This window comes from Anopheles stephensi, chromosome 2 (genome assembly GCF_013141755.1).
Source record: "Anopheles stephensi strain Indian chromosome 2, UCI_ANSTEP_V1.0, whole genome shotgun sequence".
NCBI classification, from domain to species: Eukaryota; Metazoa; Arthropoda; class Insecta; order Diptera; family Culicidae; genus Anopheles; species Anopheles stephensi.
This window is the reverse complement of record NC_050202.1, coordinates 72,508,748-72,529,789: the sequence shown is the minus strand read 5'-3', so window position 1 is coordinate 72,529,789 and position 21,042 is coordinate 72,508,748. Positions and strand designations below refer to the sequence as shown.

At 47.0% G+C, this 21,042-nt stretch overlaps 1 protein-coding gene and 1 long non-coding RNA gene across 8 annotated transcripts in view; one reads left to right on the top strand and one right to left on the bottom strand.

The window, feature by feature from the left end:
* The first annotated feature begins 879 nt into the window (after nt 1–879).
* LOC118504720 lies at nt 880–3,914 on the top strand. The gene is made up of 2 exons (XR_004905339.1): nt 880–988; nt 1,163–3,914. It is a non-coding gene; the product is annotated as an uncharacterized LOC118504720 (long non-coding RNA).
* Nucleotides 2,866–21,042, bottom strand: part of LOC118504716 (cadherin-87A) — a 132,474-nt gene continuing 114,297 nt past the window's right edge. For all 7 annotated transcript variants that reach the window (XM_036039554.1, XM_036039553.1, XM_036039556.1 and 4 more), the window contains 10 exons: nt 17,967–18,135; nt 8,904–9,448; nt 8,680–8,818; nt 8,231–8,385; nt 7,442–7,531; nt 6,206–7,366; nt 5,974–6,134; nt 5,807–5,908; nt 5,326–5,734; nt 2,866–5,250 (listed from right to left, as the gene is read on the bottom strand). In XM_036039554.1, coding sequence (XP_035895447.1) covers nt 5,164–5,250; nt 5,326–5,734; nt 5,807–5,908; nt 5,974–6,134; nt 6,206–7,366; nt 7,442–7,531; nt 8,231–8,385; nt 8,680–8,818; nt 8,904–9,448; nt 17,967–18,135 — 3,018 coding nt within the window. In that variant the 3' untranslated portion in view covers nt 2,866–5,163. The remainder of the gene's footprint in view (nt 5,251–5,325; nt 5,735–5,806; nt 5,909–5,973; nt 6,135–6,205; nt 7,367–7,441; nt 7,532–8,230; nt 8,386–8,679; nt 8,819–8,903; nt 9,449–17,966; nt 18,136–21,042) is intronic.

Below are 21,042 nucleotides of genomic sequence, written 5' to 3'. Positions count from 1 at the left end.
AAACCATCCCAACCCAGCTCGTTTTGAATTTATGCGCGAATGTCATCCCGTTTGCAACATAATTTAGTTAGCTGCGTTTGTTTTTTTTTTCTTCCCTCCAATACAAATATTTACCCCTGCCCAAACCATTCGAAATCTCGCGCAAAGCGGCTTCCTGGAGTGGACTGGAGCTATAGGCTGGAGGGACTGGCTGGCCGGGTGGTGAAAGGTGGTCCCAAGAATGTCACCTCCGTGTACTACTGAGCACTGAGTCTCATGACAATTGCATCGCCATTCAGCCATTCGCCGTTCAATCGTCGATGATATTTCGCCTGTCAAATGAACTTCATCCCCGAGGGTTGGGGCTGTTTTTCTTCGCTCGATCGTTCTTTTGATCTGTATTTGCCGGTAGCACGGGCAGCTGGTGGCCCCCTTGTGACTCGTTTCATACACCGTTCGGGAGAAGGTATGTTTTAAGTTTCAATCGATCCCCGTCGATCGTGCGCAAAGCGCGACCACCGACGACTCGAGAGAAGGTCGGGAACGGTTTTAAAAATAAATTTCAACTCCAAACCAAATCAAAAGTAAATAAATCTTATCAAATGCAAAAGCCGTTACGCTTACCAACCGTTTAGTCCGGCCGACCACGGCTCGCTTCCCCACAAAACGCTTTGATTATTGTTTGTAGCCCTTGCTCTGGCTCTGGTGAAGAATTTCGTATCGTATGGATGCCCTTTTCGTATCGGGTAGTCTGCCTGCTGCAAACGGGTGGCAGTATGAATGGCAAACATGAATGTCGGCATGTTGGGGGTCATGAAGAAGGTTTCCTTTAAACGCCAACCGTGTGTGTGTGTATGCTTGGATAAAAATAAAGAGCAAATATTTTTATGTCCTAACCAGCCAGTTGCCGAAGACTTTGGCCGCTGTAATGCTGTTTTCATTATGTTGCGTCCGACTCTTCTTAAGATGTTTTCGCGTAGCAAGGCGCTCTGGCGATTTATTAATGTTGGTAAGTTCTTTTTTTGTGCAGGCATGATTTTATTTTTTCTATTCTTAACTTTGCTAATAAAAATTCGTTAAAAATTTTCAAATAAACATAACTAAAAAATAAAAATTATATTGCCAGCATAAAAGTGCATAAGGTTAATGACCGTTACTGTCTGCACCCGGAATTCCTTTTTAGCAGCAACAGCTACCACCATTGCAAACCCGACACCGACCCACGTTTCCAGCTGTTTCGAAAGGGTTTGCCAAGAAGAAAAACAACAGTCCAACGAAAGGAGAAAAAAACACGAAAATCAACAACACGCACGCTCCCAACAAATGGCAGAAACCCTAGGCGGAGGCGTTTTGGGGAGTAAAAATAAAATCAATACAGTAAAATCAGACCGAACCACGGCGCGAGTACAAATAAACTCATGCAATGGTTAAGTATGCCAGAAGGCAATGAATGCAAAGAGAAATAAAAGCCACCCCAGCCAGCATAAGATACGAGCACAACATACGTCGGCGGTTTTGGGTGAAATTCACGACAAATGTATTACGTAAAATAAAACCTACAAAACTGTCGATACCCATCGCAAACGCTTGAGATCTTGGAGTTGTGTGTTGTGTGGTTCCTGTTTTGCCCTGCCATGCCCTGATCGGTGAGAAGGTCGATGAAGCCGTTCCGACGATCGGGACGATGCAAGATTAGACTCGCGTTCAAGGTTACAACAAGAACCGCCTGGAATGTTTGTTTTCCTGAGCTGGTAAAGTATTTTCCTTTTGCTGCTAGAATGCGCTGTAATGAGCCGAATGCTTAAGATAACGGCACATTCGATCATAAATATTTGTAAACCGATAATGGGAAGTTATACGGATAATTGGACGATACCACTCAAAAAATAAAACCTACTCTATAAAGAAGTAATTTAATTGAATCTCTCTCTCTCTCTCTCCGCTTCTTGATCACTCGATCGAACCATCGTAAAAGAAATTTTCGCGACATTTCACGCGACAACAGCAAACGAACAGCGGTGGGAGAGCAGATTTGAGTAATGTTTTTGTGTTATGAAATAAAGTGTAATCAGCCAATCCCGGCCGCTCCGATCAGTTGGGGCCCGATACCGCCCACGGTACAGAACTCAGCGAACGGAAGGGGGCCCACACTGAAGAAATAAATCATTACCGATGCTGTTCGTTTCCCTTTCGTTCGCGTTCGGGTTTGTTGCTCCAGTTTACTGGACTCTTGAGCCGGGTCGGTAAGCTTACGCTCGTTGCGCTTTGTTGGTAGATTCAATTATAAATGCTTGATTATGCGAACCATCCGGGGCGGTATGGGGCTGGTCTGGCCTTTTGCCACATCCCGGATACGTAGCGGGAAGCGCTCATGTGTAGGTGCTCCGATCATCATTTGGTGGTTGTATCTCCATCAGATGGCCTATTTGTTGCAGTTCGCGGCCTTCCGGCGGATATCAATAATTTGTCCTGCTATGTGGGACTTTAACCGATTCGACCCGATGTTGAAGGTGCTATTTAAGGGATAAGAAAGATTTATGCCGGTGTTGTCCTTGCAGAAGGAAATGAACAACAAATTTTCCAATTTATTTCTTTCCTCCAGAACCAATGTATGATTTTGGTTTTTGGTTTAACACAACAGGAAAAAAGTGAAAGTAAAAAGCGCAAAAAGGGTTGATGCGAGCTCGCCCGCAGCGCTCAGTTCGTGCTGTGCGAATTGCATAACGAAAGGCGTTTATATGTTTTTGAATAATTCAGAAACAGGCAGTACCGAAAAACGGCATTAGAGCATTAAGTGTTAAAAGTTCGCATAAATGTTGCCTCTAACTGTATTCGAACGTCCTTTAAATGTAATATATGTAGAAATGAGCACGAACAAAACGAGTATTGATTTGTTTAAAAACTTTTATTTCTCCCTAAGATTGTGTTACAACTCGTACAATTGTCTGTGGTTGTTTTGTGTATGGTTCTGTTTATCAACTTATTCTATAACGTTTCTTTTTCTTTCCATTTCGTCACACGCCTAACGACTCCTTCCCGCGCTCTGCTCTGGAAGAAATCTCACAAATACACACACGCACTGTACAGAAACCATTGAGCACAGTTCAATGCAGAAATACGTATTCAACATAAATAAAATAGTAAAACGAATTTTTCATAACTTACCACATAAGTAGTTTACTTGTGAGTGCAGATGTAAAAACAATTTAGAATTTAAAACAACAACGTCTTCTACTTTTTGAGCACACTCTATCCTACCTGCACCAATCACTCAACTCACAAAGCGAAACACTTGCTTTTGTACATTGTTTTCACATTGTACATTACAACCGCACTACGTTGTGTCTTGTGTGACCGTTTTGTTCTATTCCGAACGAGTTGACTTCACTTGTTGTTAATCCCCAAAAAAAAAATAAATAAAAAAAACTCTCGCCCGTACCTGAATGGCGCATGATGATTGGCCACCATTTGCTTTGTGAACCGATTAATTGATTTCAATCGGTTTTTAAACATATTCATTCATTAATATAATTATGTACACTACTTGTTTCCTTCTCTCTCTCTCTCTCTCTCGCGCGCGCGCGAACTCTATTTGTTGTGGTTGTAATCGGCCGCCTATGCGAACTTTGGCACGGGATCAGGCATCTCGGTTGGGAACAGTGGGAAAGGATGATTTAAGGTTTGGCACGGTGTCTACAAGGATGTGAGCAAGGAGACAGTGATGATAATTAAAAGTCGTATCCTGGTCATTACAAAACCACGATTACCGGCACATCAAGCCGAATCGATTTCGCTCCTGCTGCTTAACCCTCACAAGAAGCTGGCTAAAGAGTACAGCGAGCTACTCCACTTTTCAATTGGGATCCTTTCATCAGCTTAATTGAACACATTCAAAGCAATGTTTAAAGGGCGGTAGCTGGTAGGAACCAAACGAACAAAAAAAAATTATCCCAAACGCACCCACACACACATTGTACGGCGTAAATTATAATGAATGAAAATGAGGTTAAAGTTAACGAATTATGACGCATGATAAATAGAGAGAAAGGGTGCTGGGCGCAAGGGTGATGCTTCACGAGGCAACCGAACGGAAATGATTAAACGGCACGTTGTGCGGCTTATAGGATCAACAATCAATTGTGTGTCCCGGCCCGGGGAAAGGCCTCGTGTGATGTAGATTTTTCCCGCCTCCGTTTTATTTTTTTTGTTGTTGCTACTATTGCTACTTTTGGCCACCATTATTTTTCCTTCACATTAATTTTGCCACCACAATGCCACTACACCGTTATCGTGGGGGCCGTATTGCATGCGATGGAATCCAGAAGAATAATGAGCATGAAGCGTAAAATTGCGGACGCTAATGAATTGACCACCAATCGAGCGGCTAACGGGTGACATGTTGCACCGTTTTCACCATCATGTTTAACAATGATGTTGTACAATGGGGGAGAGGAGAGCCATCGTGTCTGTGTGTGTGTGTGTGTGTGTGTGGATGTTTTTTTTAAGCGCAATGGAACATAATACCGGATAACTGCATCACCTTTTGTCTCGCGTGGGATGCTTTTAAATGCTCCGGCACAACAACAAAAAAACGGCCGACGCACGAATGATTAATTCTGCGTAAGGGTAAAGGTAATGGTGTGATAATGATTGAAAATAAATTAATTGATGGAAGCACACATAATGCGTGTGTCTGTGCTCTCTTCTCTGTTTCCAATCCGTCCCGAAGGCCTGATCCCCGGCCAAAGGTTCTGATACGTGGCGGCAACAACCCAGCTCAATAAAATCTATTTATTGTCTCTATCATGTAATCTCGTAATTCGCTCATCCATTTTGAGCTTGTGCGTCATCAAGTTTTACTTAAGTCTTGTTGTTTGTTTTCCCCACTTTCTTGCTTATACCAAGGTGAGACGAAATTGAGCACGATTTGTGCGAGACACACTGCTCAAGGTAGCTGTTCAGCAGCACTACCAACACCTCCGTAAACTCGTCACTGTCAGGTCGCTCCGGCTCTGTGCACCCTATGCCTACCACTCTATGACTTCCGGAATGTTGAGAAGGTCAGAGTAAAAGAACTCTCTACAAAAAAACTCTCCCTACTTATTTTAGTTACTCTACTTCACTACAACGGAACAATCCCGCATGGCTCCGTTGGGATGGTGGATACCACGGCACAGCAAGCTCCTACATAAGCTCCGTCACGTAATCGGGCTGATCGGTACCGCCGGGTTGTTGCACCTGAAACGTGGAACCACGGAACTCGAACAGTTGCTGCAAAAACGATACCAAAGAAGGGATTGGTTTAAGCATGGAACAGTTGGGATCGATCGAACTAGAGGCGCTTACCGAAGGTGCTCGACTGTTGCGCAGCGTAGCGTAGTCCGCCACTTCACTCGAGCTCGTTGCACTGGTGCTTGTGACGCCGGATGAGCTCAGACCGGCCGGAGGTACGATCGAGCTGCCCAGCACCGTGCTCAGATTGCTGGTGCCGTAGTTGCGCGGCTGTATCGTGGCGTACGTATTATCACCGGCCTGTGACAGATCGTACGAATCGCGACGATGCTGTGACAGATGCGGTGGAGGCTGCTGATGCAGCGGATGGTGATGCTCGAGCCCTAGCGTGAGCGAAAGCTGTGAGGATGGATCTTGCGAGCTGTTGGTGCTGTTCGAGTTGTTCATCGACTGCTGCTGGGACATTTCCGGCTCGGAGAATACCTGCATCGTTAGCTCCTGCTCTTCGTACAGCTTGAGCTTCCTGTGAATCGTGTAGCAAGTTGTGTTACATACTAAATCGGTTGGAAGAGAAAGCACGAAAGTCGGTACTCACTGTTCTATCCAGAGCGGGTTTTCGGTTGTGTTTAAATCTTCAATGATCTGCTTTTTGATCAGTGCATCCTTTCGCCTCGTTTCACTCGGTATCGTGATCGACCTGTGCGGAGGGTAATTAAGGGATTACTAAAACGCCTAGAGATTTAGAGCCTGCGGACAACTTACCAATGTTTCAAACAACAGCAAAGCACGATGACACTAACTGCCCCTACGAACAGCACGATGAACAGTGCGATCAATGCTGCCAAAGCTAGGTCAAACTCGTCCTGCGTCACTGTAGCGTAAGCCGGCACCACATTCATTATCGAGAATCCCGCATTGTAATCCTATCGATAAGGCACAAGTATTAACTGAGGTTCGAAAAAGTAATCAAAATCCTGAAGATTCCACAGCTCACCTGAAGAAAATCGTACTTCGCGTCAATTTCCCGCAGAATTTCCTCAACCGGAACGATCATCTGCGTCGTCGTATCGACCGCGTGGAAGTACATATCACACCAGTCCATACGAATGCGTCCATGGCTATCCACGTGGTACCGGATTTCATCGACAATAATCAACCGTTGCGTGGCATTGCCAAGCTCCGACACGATCTCGTCCCGATCCTGATGCACCTCGGACGGTGGACGCGACAGTATCATGCGCACCAACTGCTCCGGATTGAAGATCCACACGTGCACCCGGGTCGCCGCTTCACGCTCCGGTGATTCAACTTCCTTCGCAACGATCTCCAACACGAACCGATCCTGATTGTACTCCGCCATATAGTTGGCGGTCACCACTCGGCCCTCTTTCGAGATAGCGAACGGACTCGGTACAATGCTGCCGGTCGTTTTGCTAGCTCCGTACTTATAAAGGTACGAGCCGCGTATAAACAAATCCAGCGTCGCATTCACGCCCAAATCACGATCGGTCGCATTAACGATCGTTACCAGCTCGTTGATCGATGCCTTCGAGCTGATGCCGGCGTAGTACACATCACGCTTGAAAACTGGCGCATTATCGTTAATGTCCAGCACGTGCACCCACACCTTCGCCACGGTTGCGTTCCGTTCCAGCTGTTCCAGCGACAGCAGGGCACGTTCGTGCTCGCTAATGTACAGATCGGACTGCTTGCTGGCGAGCACGTACAGCACGTACATATCGTTCACTTCCCGATCGATGGACCGGTTCGTGTACAGGTCACCGCTCGTCTTGTCCACGTAGAACGCACCGTCCTCGTTGCCGAGCAGCATGTAGTAGAAGATGGCCGGGTTGGGACTGTCGAGGAAGGCCTGTATCTTGCCGATGCGCACGTCTCGCGCCCCATTTTCGGTGATGAAGAACTTGTACGGATTCGAGGCGTCCGGAAACTCGGGATAGTTTTCGTTCACGTCCACCAGCAGCACGGTGAGAAAGCGTAGCGTCTCAAACCAGGCAGGCGTACCCTGGTCACGGGCGACCAGGATGAGTTCGTAGCGTGACTGGCGTTTCCGATCTAGCTGGCGCCGGATACGCAACTCACCGGACATTTCGTTAATGCTGAACTCGTCCGTTTCCTGCACGTTCACGCTATTCACCTGTTGAGATGGACAAGAAACCGTTGAAGAATAGTGAAAAAACCTCATGCACAGAATAGGATTTGAATAGCGTACCTGAAGGTAGTACAGGACTTTGCCGTTGGATCCGGAATCGTTGTCGGTTGCTTTGACGGTCATCACCAAGTAATCGGGCGTGGCGAGATTCTGTAGAGGGAAACAAAAACTTAATAACGAACCTCTTTTTTGTGATCTCTAATAAATAATTTAATTCTGTCCCTTTGGGTGAACGCAAAAAATCTTCTTTTCCAAAACTCCAAAAGATTATCACCAAACAACGACGACCACACGCTCACTACAGCACACAAATAATACAGCTTCAAGAGCTCCGGGATTAATGAATGCAGTTCATCAGAAATTATCCTGAATGCAACAGTACACACGGCAATGCTCGGCGGGACACTCGCCCGCCGGATGTTCATTCCACATTTTGCAACATTCAATAAGCTTTGCCGCACACCCTTTTCGGTGCCGAATGCAGCCACACAGGCACCATCCAGCAAAAGACCTCTCGTACGCGCTGTGCGAATTGAACGTTTTAATTTAAACCGCGCGATATCGACACCATGGAATGCAGGTGACGCAACACCACGTTACGATATTACCACCTTTTCCGAGGGTTTGGGGCTTCACACCAGGCCCGGGATGATGGTGGCCCGGGCGAAAATTTCAATAGAATTTTAATGAAAAACTCAATTAAACACGGTACGATGCGGATAACGTCCAGAACGAGGGTCGCACAAAAACATGCGGCACACGCGATGCGTCCGGCTGAGTGATGCGTGATGCTTGTGGGCCTGAGTGGAGGGTTGTATGGCGCGGGGGGCTGAGACCGAGCTTTGTTACCTCCGGTATTTCGACCGTGGCATTGTAGAGTGCCGGCATGATGAACACGGGACGATGCTGATTGATGCTCTGGATTTCGATCACTATTGTGGCTGCGTCGTTGTGCGGTCCCGAACCTAATCCATCGCGCGCTTCGATATCGATGCGGTATTGACCTGAAAAGGAGCAGCAAAGAGCGATAGAGAGAGAGAGAGAGGGAGAGGGAGTTAGCACACACACACACACACGAGTACTTCGTTATTGAAAGAATGTAGCACAGGTACGCTAGTAGCGATAGATGAGCTGTACATCCATTATGGTACAGGCTAATAAATTGATATAAACATGTCCACATCCATCGCAGCGATGTCATCATCGATCGTCTCACGTGTCCACGTTCCCTGCCTACCCCCCCGTAACACTGCAAGTATTCTAATTTTGCTGCACATCGTTCACACCACTTAGCTTACCACTTTTTCCAATTAAACTGGCCCCAGGATAGAGGATGCCCGAGTTAGCGTCCAACCGGAAAATGCCTCCCACATTATCCGACAGAATGGCGTACTTGACGTCCCCGGCTGGGCCCTCGTCCGGATCGGTTGCCGTTACCTGCAGAGGATGCGTAACCAAACGAAACCAAACCCATTAAACATGATGCCGGATGCAATTTGGGCGAAGCAACGCCTTCACGTACCTGCAAAATGGCCGCCGGTGGATGCAGGGCCGCATTCTCCGCCACCGTCGCATGGTAGATCTGTTGCGAAAATGTCGGCCCATTGTCATTCTCGTCCAGTATCCGTATCTGCACCGGGACCGTGGTGGATCGGCTCATCCCTTCCGGTGCTCGGTCCGTTGCAATCGCCGTCAGGCTTGCCTCCTGTTCCGCTTCCCGATCGAGCGCCGATGCGTTGTGCACCGTGATGGCGCCCGTGTCCGGATCGATCGCAAAGTTCCCACTATGATCACCCACGATCGTGTACGTCAGCTGACCGTACAAACCGGCGTCCGCATCGTGTGCCCGCACCACACCAACCACCGTCCCCACCGGGCTGTTCTCGCGCACCTGCAACATATACTCGGCCTGCTCGAACTCCGGATCGTTGTCGTTCGTGTTAACCACATCCACCGTGAACTGGGCCGTCGAGGTAAGCTGCGGCACGCCCGTATCGACGACGGACACGTTGAACTTTATCACCGGCGCTGTCTCGTAGTCGATGCGAGCCCGGCTCCGTACCAGCCCTGCACAGATTAGAAGGGAAGGCAAAATGTTTGACGAAAATGGAGCGCAAGTTAGTGGTGCGTTAATTTTTCACGCCGCATAATTAGAATGTCAAATTGTGCATCCAAAAACCGGCCGATGGAAGCAGTCGGTGGGTGTTCATTGGCAGATCATTTAGACGAACGAACAATATGTGCGCCCGGCCGTGCAGGATGGCTGCATTCGGTCATTAACGCTTCATAACTCCCGCGGATCGCAGACCCTCGGCCAGCGCCAGGGATCGGAAATGAAATATAATAAATTATCAGCTTTCACTGCACCGCTTCCGCGCAGTGCGAAATGCGCATTATTGTGCCGTTCGGTGAAAAGCATTCGTATCGCCTGATATGGCCGGGAACGACTCTGCTATGATGAGGTTAAAATGATAAAATAATTACACTTTTAGCATGAATTGGCAACTCCCGGATAGGTGAAGGGTGTGCCTATGATTCCGTGTTAATGCGTCGATGCGGCATGCAGATTAGGTGATGATTTGGCTCCATTTTGCTTTTTGCCGCCGAAGAGCGGCAATGTCCCGCGCGGCATTGAATTATTAGCCGAAGTGATGAAGCGAAACAATAGCGACCCATCCAGCGACTGTATGGGCCAATGTTTGATCGTCCTTTGAACTGAAAACGCTACACGGCGCAACCCGGCACTGTAGGTTATTGAAAATTAATCTGCACAACAACTGGCACTGTTTGACAAATGCTTTTGTGGGATTATAGATCGCCGGATTGTGGGCTAGGGGCCGGGCGTTGATTGTGTGCCGTCGATAATGCTACACCGGATTAAGCTGTCCGGTGTGAACTGTTTTTGCAGCTTTTGCTTAGGTGCAATGTACGGTTCAAGTTGTGTTTGTATTGCCATTTTGTAGTTAAGTGATGTTTGTAATGGAACAAAATGGTTTAATAATTCTGCCTCCAGCTTCCGTGGCGATTAGACGTGTTTCGCTGTGGAGCGCCAAAAGGATCATTTGCGTACGGCAGATAGTGGTCATTGTCCTCGTGTGCGATTGCGTAATCAACGTGATTACCCGTATCGCACTAATCGGTGTCTCCGCCTTTCTCCGGCTTTCGCTCGGAGTTTGTGTTTATCGATCGTGTGGCGCCTAGCCCCGATCAACGTGTGTTCTTAGTGTTGTGAGTGTGTGTATCTGCCGATCGTTGCGATAAGCAAGCGTATCGACGCTGCATCGTCGCATCGATCGTGAACTGTCTTGTGTTTGTGTGAGTGTGTGTGCTCGTGCGCGCGAGTTTGCTTATCGTGTATATCGGTAAGTTTGTCTTCCCCTACTTCCCCCGTTGTCTCCGGTCCTGTCATGGGGACCGACTTATCGGATTCGGAGAGGGAGATAGAGCCGAATGTGAAGCGTAAGCCTGGTCGCCCTAAGGCCGCTCCTGCCAATAAAAAAGTGGCACTAGAAGAGAGACCTTCTACCTCGAAGGCATTGTGTAGTGCCCCGCTGGCAAATAGTTTTTGTACCCCGCTGGCGAAAAATGATGATCAGCCATCTGAGCATCGAGCGCGTGCTTACCCGGTGTCGTGGGAGGGTAAGCCGCTAGTGTATTTTATGCCACGCACTAAACAGCTCGACGTGAGGACGATCGCGGCATCGTTATTTAAAAAGTACCCGGGCGTAGCCGATGTGTTTCGGATGCGCCCTAATAAGATCAGGGTCACCGCAAAGGACCGGGCTCAAGCCAATGTAATTGCGGCTGATCCAGATTATACGGAGCACTACCGGGTTTACATCCCTGGTAGTCTGGTTGAAGTGACCGGCGTGATTGAGGATTTTGATTACCCGGAGGAGGAAATTTTGAACTTTGGGGTGGGAGCTTTTCTCGCACCAGATACCCCAAAGGTAAAAGTTCTTGAGGTGAAAAAGCTTTTTAAGCTAGACCCATCAACAAAGGACGAAAAAAAATATATTCCGACCTCCTCTCTCCGGATCACGTTTGAGGGAACGGTACTTCCGCAGGCCCTCATCCTAGAAGGCCTCCGGATACCCATCAACCGGCCATACGTGCCAAGGGTGGCCACCTGTTCGAAGTGCAGCCGGATTGGACATGCTGATCCGTTCTGCACTCGCAAGATTTGCTGCGGAAAATGCAGAGGGGCTCACGCTACCGAGGAGTGCAAAGCCCCATCCCAAAAATGTTCGCATTGTCGGGAGGAGTGGCATGAGGTTGCATTGTGCCCAGTGTACCGGAAACTGCAAAGGGAGCAGACCAAAACGGTAGCCGAGCGGGCACGCGGCTCATACAGCGATGCTCTAAAGGGAGCAAACGCATCGAACCCCTTTGCAGTGCTGGATAACACGGCTGCAAATGGCGAGACCAATCCGACTGCACTGGAACAGGTGCCACCGAGATCGGTAAAAGCACTGAGAGTACCTTATAAAAAGGTACAACGGAAGGTCTTAAAGACGAAAAATAAACCATTGGCACCACAGCGCCTCGCTAAAGTTTCTCCTCCCGTCCCAAAACGTGACGCTGATCCCAAAACTCCCGCCCCCCAAATTGCCAGGAAGCAGCCCAAGAAGAAGCGATCACCTCGGGCCGAAGTTCCTTTGGAAAACCTAGCTTTTCCAACTGAGCCCAAGGGCTTCCCGAGGATCCCTACACCGTCCCTTTCCGAGATCCTAGAATCCCTCCTCTTGACCCTTAACCTCCCGCAGCATCTGCATATGATCGCAACTTGGGCCCTTCCTTTCCTGAAGGGGATGATCAAACAGTGGCTGGCTCAATGGCCATGCTTAAGTATGATGGTCCGTTTGGATGATTAATGGCTCCTACGGCTACTATCATACAGTGGAACTGTAGGAGTTTACTTGGCAAGCTAAACTCCTTTAAAGCGTTAGTGGGCGAACACAACTGCGATGTGTTTGCCCTCTGTGAAACTTGGCTATCGGATGAAATTAAATTAACCTTCCCGGGATATAACATAATCCGTGAAGATCGTGTTACTAGGGGTGGGGGGGTACTGATTGGTGTTCGAAAGTGTCACACTTTCACCAGAATACCCACCCCTAGACAAGAAATGATAGAAACTGTCGCAGTTCAGGCAAAACTGGGCGTTCTTCACGTGACAATTGCATCTATCTATATCCCCCCGATAGCCAATAATGAAAAGGAAAAAATTGAAAAGTTCAAAGAGGATCTTGGAAATTTAGCAGTGGTCTTGCCTGGACCGCTTTTGATCCTGGGAGACTTTAACTCCCATGGAATCGACTGGGGGTGCGAAAAGGATGACATTCGCACTCCTATCATCCGAGATTTCTGCGACAGATTTGGGTTTTCGATTCTCAACTCAGGAGAGGCAACTAGGATGCAGACACCTCAAAGTAGGGCGAGTGCACTGGACCTGTCTCTATGTCCATCAGCAATGGCCCTGGATTTTAGTTGGAAGGTGATCCAGGACCCTATCGGCAGTGACCACTTGCCGATAGAAATTTCCTACATCAAGGGAGGATGTCCAGTAGAAGGAACCCCCGTTAAATGTGACTTAACGAGGAACATCGACTGGACGAGATACGGCGAATTAATAGCCGCTTCGCTTTCACTTGACTTGGAAGATTTGTCTCCTGTCAAGGAGTACGAAAAACTTGTTTCACTCATAAACAAGTGCGCCCTTGAGGCCCAAACAAGGCGCTCCCACCAAGCAAGGACATTTAAAAAACCTCCCACTCCTTGGTGGGACAAGGATTGCCAAGCGGCTTTCACCAAGAAGCGTGAGGCATTTAAAGCCTTTCGGGACACGGGCTCGAGGTCTTTATATGAAAAATATAAAGGACTGGAGAGAACGTGCAAAAACCTGTTGAAGGCGAAGAAAAAGGGTTATTGGCGTAGATACGTCAATAATCTAGACCCTGCCACTTCACTTAATTCGCTTTGGAGAATGGCTAGAAGGATGCGAAACAGCAACAACATCAATGAGAGCGAAAGCTTTTCTGGCGAGTGGCTGTATGAATTTGCCCACAAGCTTTGCCCCGATTTCGTTCCTGCGCAAAGCTTTACACAACATGCGCCTGGTAGTGACCCTAGGATGGATTCACCGTTCACAATGGTAGAGCTATCACTTGCTCTCCTATCAAGCAAAAATTCCTCCCCGGGTCTGGATCAGATTAGTAGCAAATTGCTTCAAAATCTGCCCGACATAGGGAGGAAACGTCTGTTACGCATCTTTAACAATATGTTGGAGGTCAACAGCATTCCGCAAGAGTGGAGAGAAGTGAAAGTTGTCACTATCTTGAAGCCTGGCAAACCGCCATCAAGACACGACTCGTATCGGCCAATATCGTTACTGTCGTGTCTGAGGAAACTCCTTGAAAGGATGATTCTTTTCCGGTTAGAAGAATGGTTGGAATCAAACAACCTTCTCTCAAATACCCAGTTTGGTTTTCGTAAAGCCAGGGGTACTAATGACTGCTTAGCCCTTCTGGTAACAGAAATAGAGCTTGCTCGTGCACGCAAGGAGAACATGGGATCTATTTTCCTGGATATACAGGGGGCATTTGACTCAGTATCACCATACAAGCTGAGTCAAAAATTAGAAAATGTGGGGCTGGGTCCAAAGTTGAACAACTTTCTGTTCAACCTTTTGTCGGAAAAGGCTATGTATTTCAACAATGGTCATGTGCAACTAAAGCCGACCAGCTTCCATGGACTAGCCCAAGGGTCCTGCTTGTGCCCCCTGTTATACAACTTTTATGTTAGCGAAATAGATTCTTGTCTAGCACCAAACTGCAGCATTAGACAATTGGCTGATGACGGCGTCATATCTTTTGCAAGCAGGGACGCCGCCGAAATACAACTGGCTTTACAAACCACTTTGGACAACCTTTCCGAATGGTCTGAAAACCTTGGTATCAAGTTCTCTGCAAAGAAAACTGAGATGGTAGTCTTTTCTCCTTTCAGCGACACGATGAAAAACAGGGAGAAAAGACTATTTGACCCGAAAATTGATGTCTTTTTGTACGGTGAAAAGATATCAACTACCGACAATTTTCGATACCTTGGTGTTTGGTTCAACTCAAGGCTAAACTGGAGTACACACATCACCCATCTGGTGCAAAAATGCAGTAAAAGAATCAACTTTCTAAGGACAGTCACAGGATTCTGGTGGGGCGCACATCCATCAGACGTCCTGCGACTGTATAAGACAACGGTACTATCCGTGTTGGAATATGGAAGCATATGCTTTCATTGGGCATCCAACACGCATATCCTCAAGCTAGAGAGGCTACAGTATCGTTGTCTTAGACTCGCACTAGGGAGCATGAAATCAACACACAACATGTCCCTAGAAGTGATGACCGGAGTGATGCCGCTAAAACTTCGTTTTGAAATGCTGTCGCTTCGCCTTCTAGTCCGTTCTTCAGTATCAAATCCCTTGATCGAAGAAAATTTTAAAGCACTTCTAGAGACAGGTTCTAAGAGCAAAATCTTGAAGATCTATGAAGATTTTGTTGCCCTACAAGTGCATCCTAGCGCTCCACAGGCATTAAACCGTGCTGCCCTTCCTGAGACCTACAGTTCCCTTTTAACAACAGATTCCTCGTTGCACGAGGAAATAAAGACCATACCGAATGATCTTCGCCCGATGGTAGTTCCGGGCATTTTCAGGGATAAGTATGGCTATTTAGACCAAAGTAGCCAGTATTATACTGATGGATCATCCTCTAAGGAAGGCACCGGCTTCGGCGTTTTTAGTGAGTCCGCCGAAGCATTTTTCAAATTGCGGGAGCCGTGTAGTGTCTACACCGCAGAACTAGCCGCAATCTTGTACGCACTATTGATTATAGCAGCGAGACCTTCGGATCAGTACTTCATCTTTACAGATAGCCTTAGCGCTATTGAAGCACTAAGATCCCCGAAGGCTGTTAAGAGCCAGGATTTCCTTGTCATTAAAATCATAGAATTGCTTGGCTCCATGTTCGACAAGGCGTTCAGGATTTCGCTAATTTGGGTACCTTCTCATTGTGGAATTCCCGGCAACGAGAAGGCAGACTCACTGGCCAAAACAGGCGTCCAACAAGGCGCATTTTACGACCGTCCGATCTCGGCCCGAGAGTTTCTTCGTCTACCACAGCAGCTTTTCCTGTCTCGCTGGCAGAGCATGTGGGAGGCGGATGATCTCGGGCGATTCCTTTTCTCGATCTCTCCGCAAGTGTCCCTGCGGCCTTGGTTCGGTGGGCTCTCTGTAGACCGGGCGTTCATACGCATGATGTCTCGACTTATGTCGAATCATTTCGCGTTGAACGCTCATCTGCAGCGTATAACTCTGGCTCAGACGAAGGTGTGTGGCTGCGGTGACGGATTTCACGATGTGGATCACCTTCTGTGGTCCTGCGTGGAGTTTGAAACCGCAAGACCCTCCTTGTTGGGCGCAGTCGAGGGCATTGGCAGACGACCGGGCACAGAAATTAGAGAAGTGTTGGCGACCAGAGACCTCGCATACATGAGGCTCATCTTTCGATTCGCCAGAGACAACGGTCTTATCCTTTGATTCCACATCCCCATTATCCTACCAAACCATATCCGCCATTCCTTTTTTGTTATTCGTTGTGTTGTCTTTGTCTTAAGTGTTAAGTGTTTTTTTGTAGTGCCACGGGTGATCCGTTGACAAAGCAACAGCATCCGGGGTCAAAGTCGACACTGTCGTAGGAAGGGAGGCAGAATTTTCTGTAACAGTGTTCTTCATCTCTGTCTAGCCTTGATGGGGCGAGCCCGGCGTGGCTGGCGTTGGGTTCGGAGGTGGTCGGCGGGTTCAACCCCGTAATTAGCAGAGACCCTGCTGTTACGGGATGGAACTCGCCGATAGCTTCTGAGTTCGGTGCTGGCTTGATCGAGCTTGGGCTATCACTGCTGGGCAGTTTGAGGAACACTGTACGCAGGCAAATGTTTGTAATGTCCCGATTACTGTTTTCTTTTTGTTTTTGTAACAGTCTAGATCCGCTACACGGAAGGATGTTCCGTTCCACACACCACACTACCACCAACACAGCAACAGAAAGCAATAGACCCGGACCAAATCATCAATATAACCTCCACAATAGACATGAACAACCACACTGCAATCTCCACACACCGACAACCGAGCATGCCCGGGATAAGGCAGAATAACAGGGAGGAAATGCCTTGTTAATATTTGTGAATTTGTAATCGTCAACACATGCGGTGTTGACAATACGGCGTCATGCCGTCATACTGGAATTATAAATAAAATAAATAAATAAAATGGTTTAATTTATTATTCATAGAGTTTATCATCAATATTTTTGATGATTTTGATTGTTATATGAATGACACAGCTCAAATTGCTCGATTGTGTCAGGAATGTTTGTCATCCATATTTTATTCATAGTTTTTAAGTTACCTAAAATATTCAAGAAGTGTTACAGAAAGATCTACCAATATGAAACAAGATGTGACAGGCCAAACATCGACAAGATAATAAAGAAAATAATTTGAAAAATGAGCAACAGTAAATTGTTAAGCAAAAATTGTAAAGATTTTAGAATTTCTCCCCATTTAGACGAGACAATCGAGTTTCAAAATGGCCAGCCTTTTGATGCGAAATTGGACACAACGGAACACTGAATACTGAAAAGATTCAACAACTACAATTGCTTTAGGCTTTAATGATGTTTAGCAAAGGTAATGTCTACTTCACCTAGTTCCAAGAACTTCCAAACACAAACTCTATCGCAATTGATTTGCTAAAGGCACATCAGGTAAACAAAACCTAGCGCTCACAATCGCAACGGTCCTTGCAGACACAATCATCAAAGCTCACTAGCAAATTCGTCACTTTACATCGTCAGTTCCGCACCCGAACTGCGTGAAGCTGTTCCGTGGACAACCGGAACTAATTAACCCGATTAGCGGGCCCGGTACAGTGCCCAACAAACACCCGGACCCGGAAGCCGATTGGCACCGCGCTACACATTGCTAATTTATTGATTCTGTTAAACTTTTGCCCAGGGTGGAAACGGAACATCGCGGCTCCGTTCATTGCCCTTCGCGTCAGGAAACAGATGCACATTCAAATGACAATTATAGAAGCTAAATTTACGATGTCGATCTCCGATGGGCTGGTGGTGCGGTGATAAGGAATGTTCGGACCGTACTTCTCAATGCAAGGATGTACATTACCGTGTGCGAATAAATAATCGATAAACGGTCAACAGGCAGATGCAGGACCGTCTGGTCGAGGTGGTTAAGTCACGCAGAATGATTTCCTTATCTTATCACTGGCCTGTTAATGGTTCCTGTCTGTACGGTGTCCGATAGTGTCTGCGGTTTGCCATTGTATCCAGGCGAGCGCCTGAAGACCAGCTTGGGCAGGAATCAATATCCCCGACCCAGCGCTTCGTTCGACTTTGTGGCTCTTACCGAGCTATCAGTCACTTTGTCTCGTCGAGAGAGTCACGGTTTGCTTAGCACAAGGACACTCAGTTAGGCGCATCATCATCTAAGGTCAAGCGCCACTTACCTGTGGTGTTGTGAATCTCGAAAAAGCTGTTGTCCGTCATCCGGTATTCGGCAATGGTTGAGTCGGCATCTGTTGCTTGCACCGTCGTCAGGATGGTGCCGATCGGTTGCTCCTCAACCACCTGATAGTGGTAGTGTGGATTCTCCGGTGTCCAGGGCGGTGCAAAGAGCTGGAACGAGCGGCGTAATGGAATGCATCAAAGATGGATTGACAAATGGTTGAAACGTAGGCGTCACCGTAAGTAATATAATAAATTTCAGCTCAAATTTATGCATGCATACATGCACGCCTCATTTACCGGCAGCTTCGACGTTGAGGTTGGTTTTGTGCCCGCAAACTGGAAGAATACCTGCCGGTGTCGAGACTACCGGCTTTGGCCGTGTGACTTGGATGTGAGCTCATCCGTACGAGTGGCCCCCCCGGTTACGATAGGTGGGGTTTCCCGGAGTTCCCGCACTCGGAGTTGCTATCGATTCGGGGCGAAAACTTCGCCCAGAAACCAAGCACACACGATCGTTGTCATCATTGTGCCTCTGCTGACAGCAATAAACTGTGAATAATGGCCTGGAAAAGCCATCAAGCAGACTGTGACGGAATGGAATATGCGGTACCGCACACACACGCACACACACACATAAGGCGCTGGGAGAATGTCGCCCAAGACATGCTCCGGAAGTCACCACAGGCACACCGGATAGTGTCAGAGAAAAAGTCCCTTGCGATGGGCGGTAGCGGAAGCCTATCACAAATAAACGAGCACAGACGGTGGCATAAATCAAGGAACGAGTCCGGTACGGGCTGGCTGCACTGTAAACAGCCCGAGTGTATGCAGCATTGGTTTCGAGGCACCGAGGAGTAACTGGAAAGCTCAAGATGGATTGCGATTTGCGTTTTATTTTAAAATTGTTCCTTCCCATCATCGACGGTCTGCAGTTGATATGTTGACTTGGGACAAATTAAAAAGGGATCAAAATTATGGTTTTATGAGGGATCAGTTAACGAACGAACGAAACCTTTCCTTTTATACACACAGCAGTCAGAATGGAAATATTTATACAATTCAATCATAACGAACTCTGTCGGGACAAAACCACACACACCCACAAAACGCTTGACTAGGTCCCTCATTGGCCCACGGTACTACCTCAACAGTTTTCGATGAGTTAACATTCTTCCGTCACTTTCCCTGGTACCGGTATGCCACACCGTATTTACAAAGTGGTGGTTCAAAGCCGGACGTCCGAATGAAAGTACAAACAAAGGCAAAGCCATCGTTCGCAGCGTCAAAAACATGGTACTGTTCAATGTTTTCGTCAACCCGTCAGTGTACAGTGATGCTTCGGAACGACATGTTTCCGGGAATTTCTTCCGAGAGCGAGCGAGGAATGGCAGGAAACCTACGGGGAATTTCACAATTCATCACCGGTGCCCGGTTACTGGGTAGGAAAAATGGCTAGCTGCTAGCCAAGGTTTGTTCACTTGACACGATGAGAACATTCAAACCCGGCTGGATGCAATCGAAATGGGGGCCGGGTGGTTTGTCTTTCGCCTTTCCGTTAAGTTCGCCCCATTCTCAACACTCCTGGAAAGTGTGCGAACAGTGCAGCAGCACCAGCAGCAGCAGCAGCAGAAGACACAACACTGTTTTGCAGTTGTGTATGGCAGGACCATTGAAAAGACACATCCCGAGTACTTTGTTGCACGGAATGGCACCAGCCGGATGGAGCCGAGAATAGTAGCAGCGCTGTGAGAAAACACGACTCATCGCCGGGTAACGACATTTTTGTTTTTCCGGACGGAATTGACAGCATTGTGATTTGCATTTGCAGCGGAAGTAAATCATCGAAACGATTTGTCCCCGGGATGGGGTTTTTATGCTGCTGAGCGGAGATAGAATGGGATTTTGAGACTTTGGTTTTTTTTTTCGGGTACATTGAATAAAACAAACCGTTTCGATTGTGGGAATGACCGATTGAGAATAATAAAATGTAAATCGGTGGAAATCTTTTTGAATAAACAGCATTTTTGCGGTGCAAATCAGGCTTGGAAAAGCTGTTGTTTCAAAAGGGATGATGTATTTGAATTGAATTATTTTGTGCTTAGCTGTCAAGCCGTCATAAATAGAATAAATATAATAGAATGCAAAGAATAGCAGAGGATCAACAATTAATTTTTGAAATTTCATGAAATTTATCAATTCACCAATAACTCGGAGAGATACTTCATTTATAGTCACAACAAAGTCACTTAAAGACAAAATTTAATTCCTTAAATTAATAAAACCATCTCACACGTCATGGAGAAGCCCAGTCTTTTTAGGCACTTAGCAAAAAGGTGTCCACTAAGTAAATACTAATTTTAAAAAACCTGACAAATATTATGAGAACATTAAAAATCTCAATAAATACACTCATAAATGGGCTGGACAATGGAGAATCATTTGTTTACGAAATATCATTAAAATACAAAGAGGATTTGTTTTATATATATAAATTAAAAGCCTTCCGATGCGCAATGGAGACGCCTAGTCTTTTTCACCGCTTAAAGGTCTAATTTTCTTTTTTAAAGACTAATAATACCTGTAACACTCTCAGGCCAATATTGCCAACCCATACTACCCTAATATTGAAATTTCAATAGCGAAAGCACCATTGCAACAGTTCAGCTTCCAACCAAACCAGTGAACACAGTGGACTTAAGCGCTAGCTCGAACTAATGCCTGTGTTCTTCCGCGCTCGCCTTTTGACTACAAACACACACAGTCGTCCACCAGTCACCCGTACTCCCGAAATCACTGTTAAACACTGATAATTGCCTTATCATTTATGCAAATGATAAAGCCCGATAGTCGGAGCCGGGCTTGGCTCGGCACGCACGTTCCACGAAATATATTAACTCACTTATTGACCAAAAATGCCACCCCGGTAGGCACCATCTTCGGGCAAAAGGTGGTCTGGTGCGAAACCTTGTCATAATACTGGACGTGCCTCGCAGACGGAAAATGACGACTTTGCGCGTCCAAAAGCCCGGTCCATTGACATCCTGGCCTTCTTTGTGCGGGTGTGGGTTTTGAAAG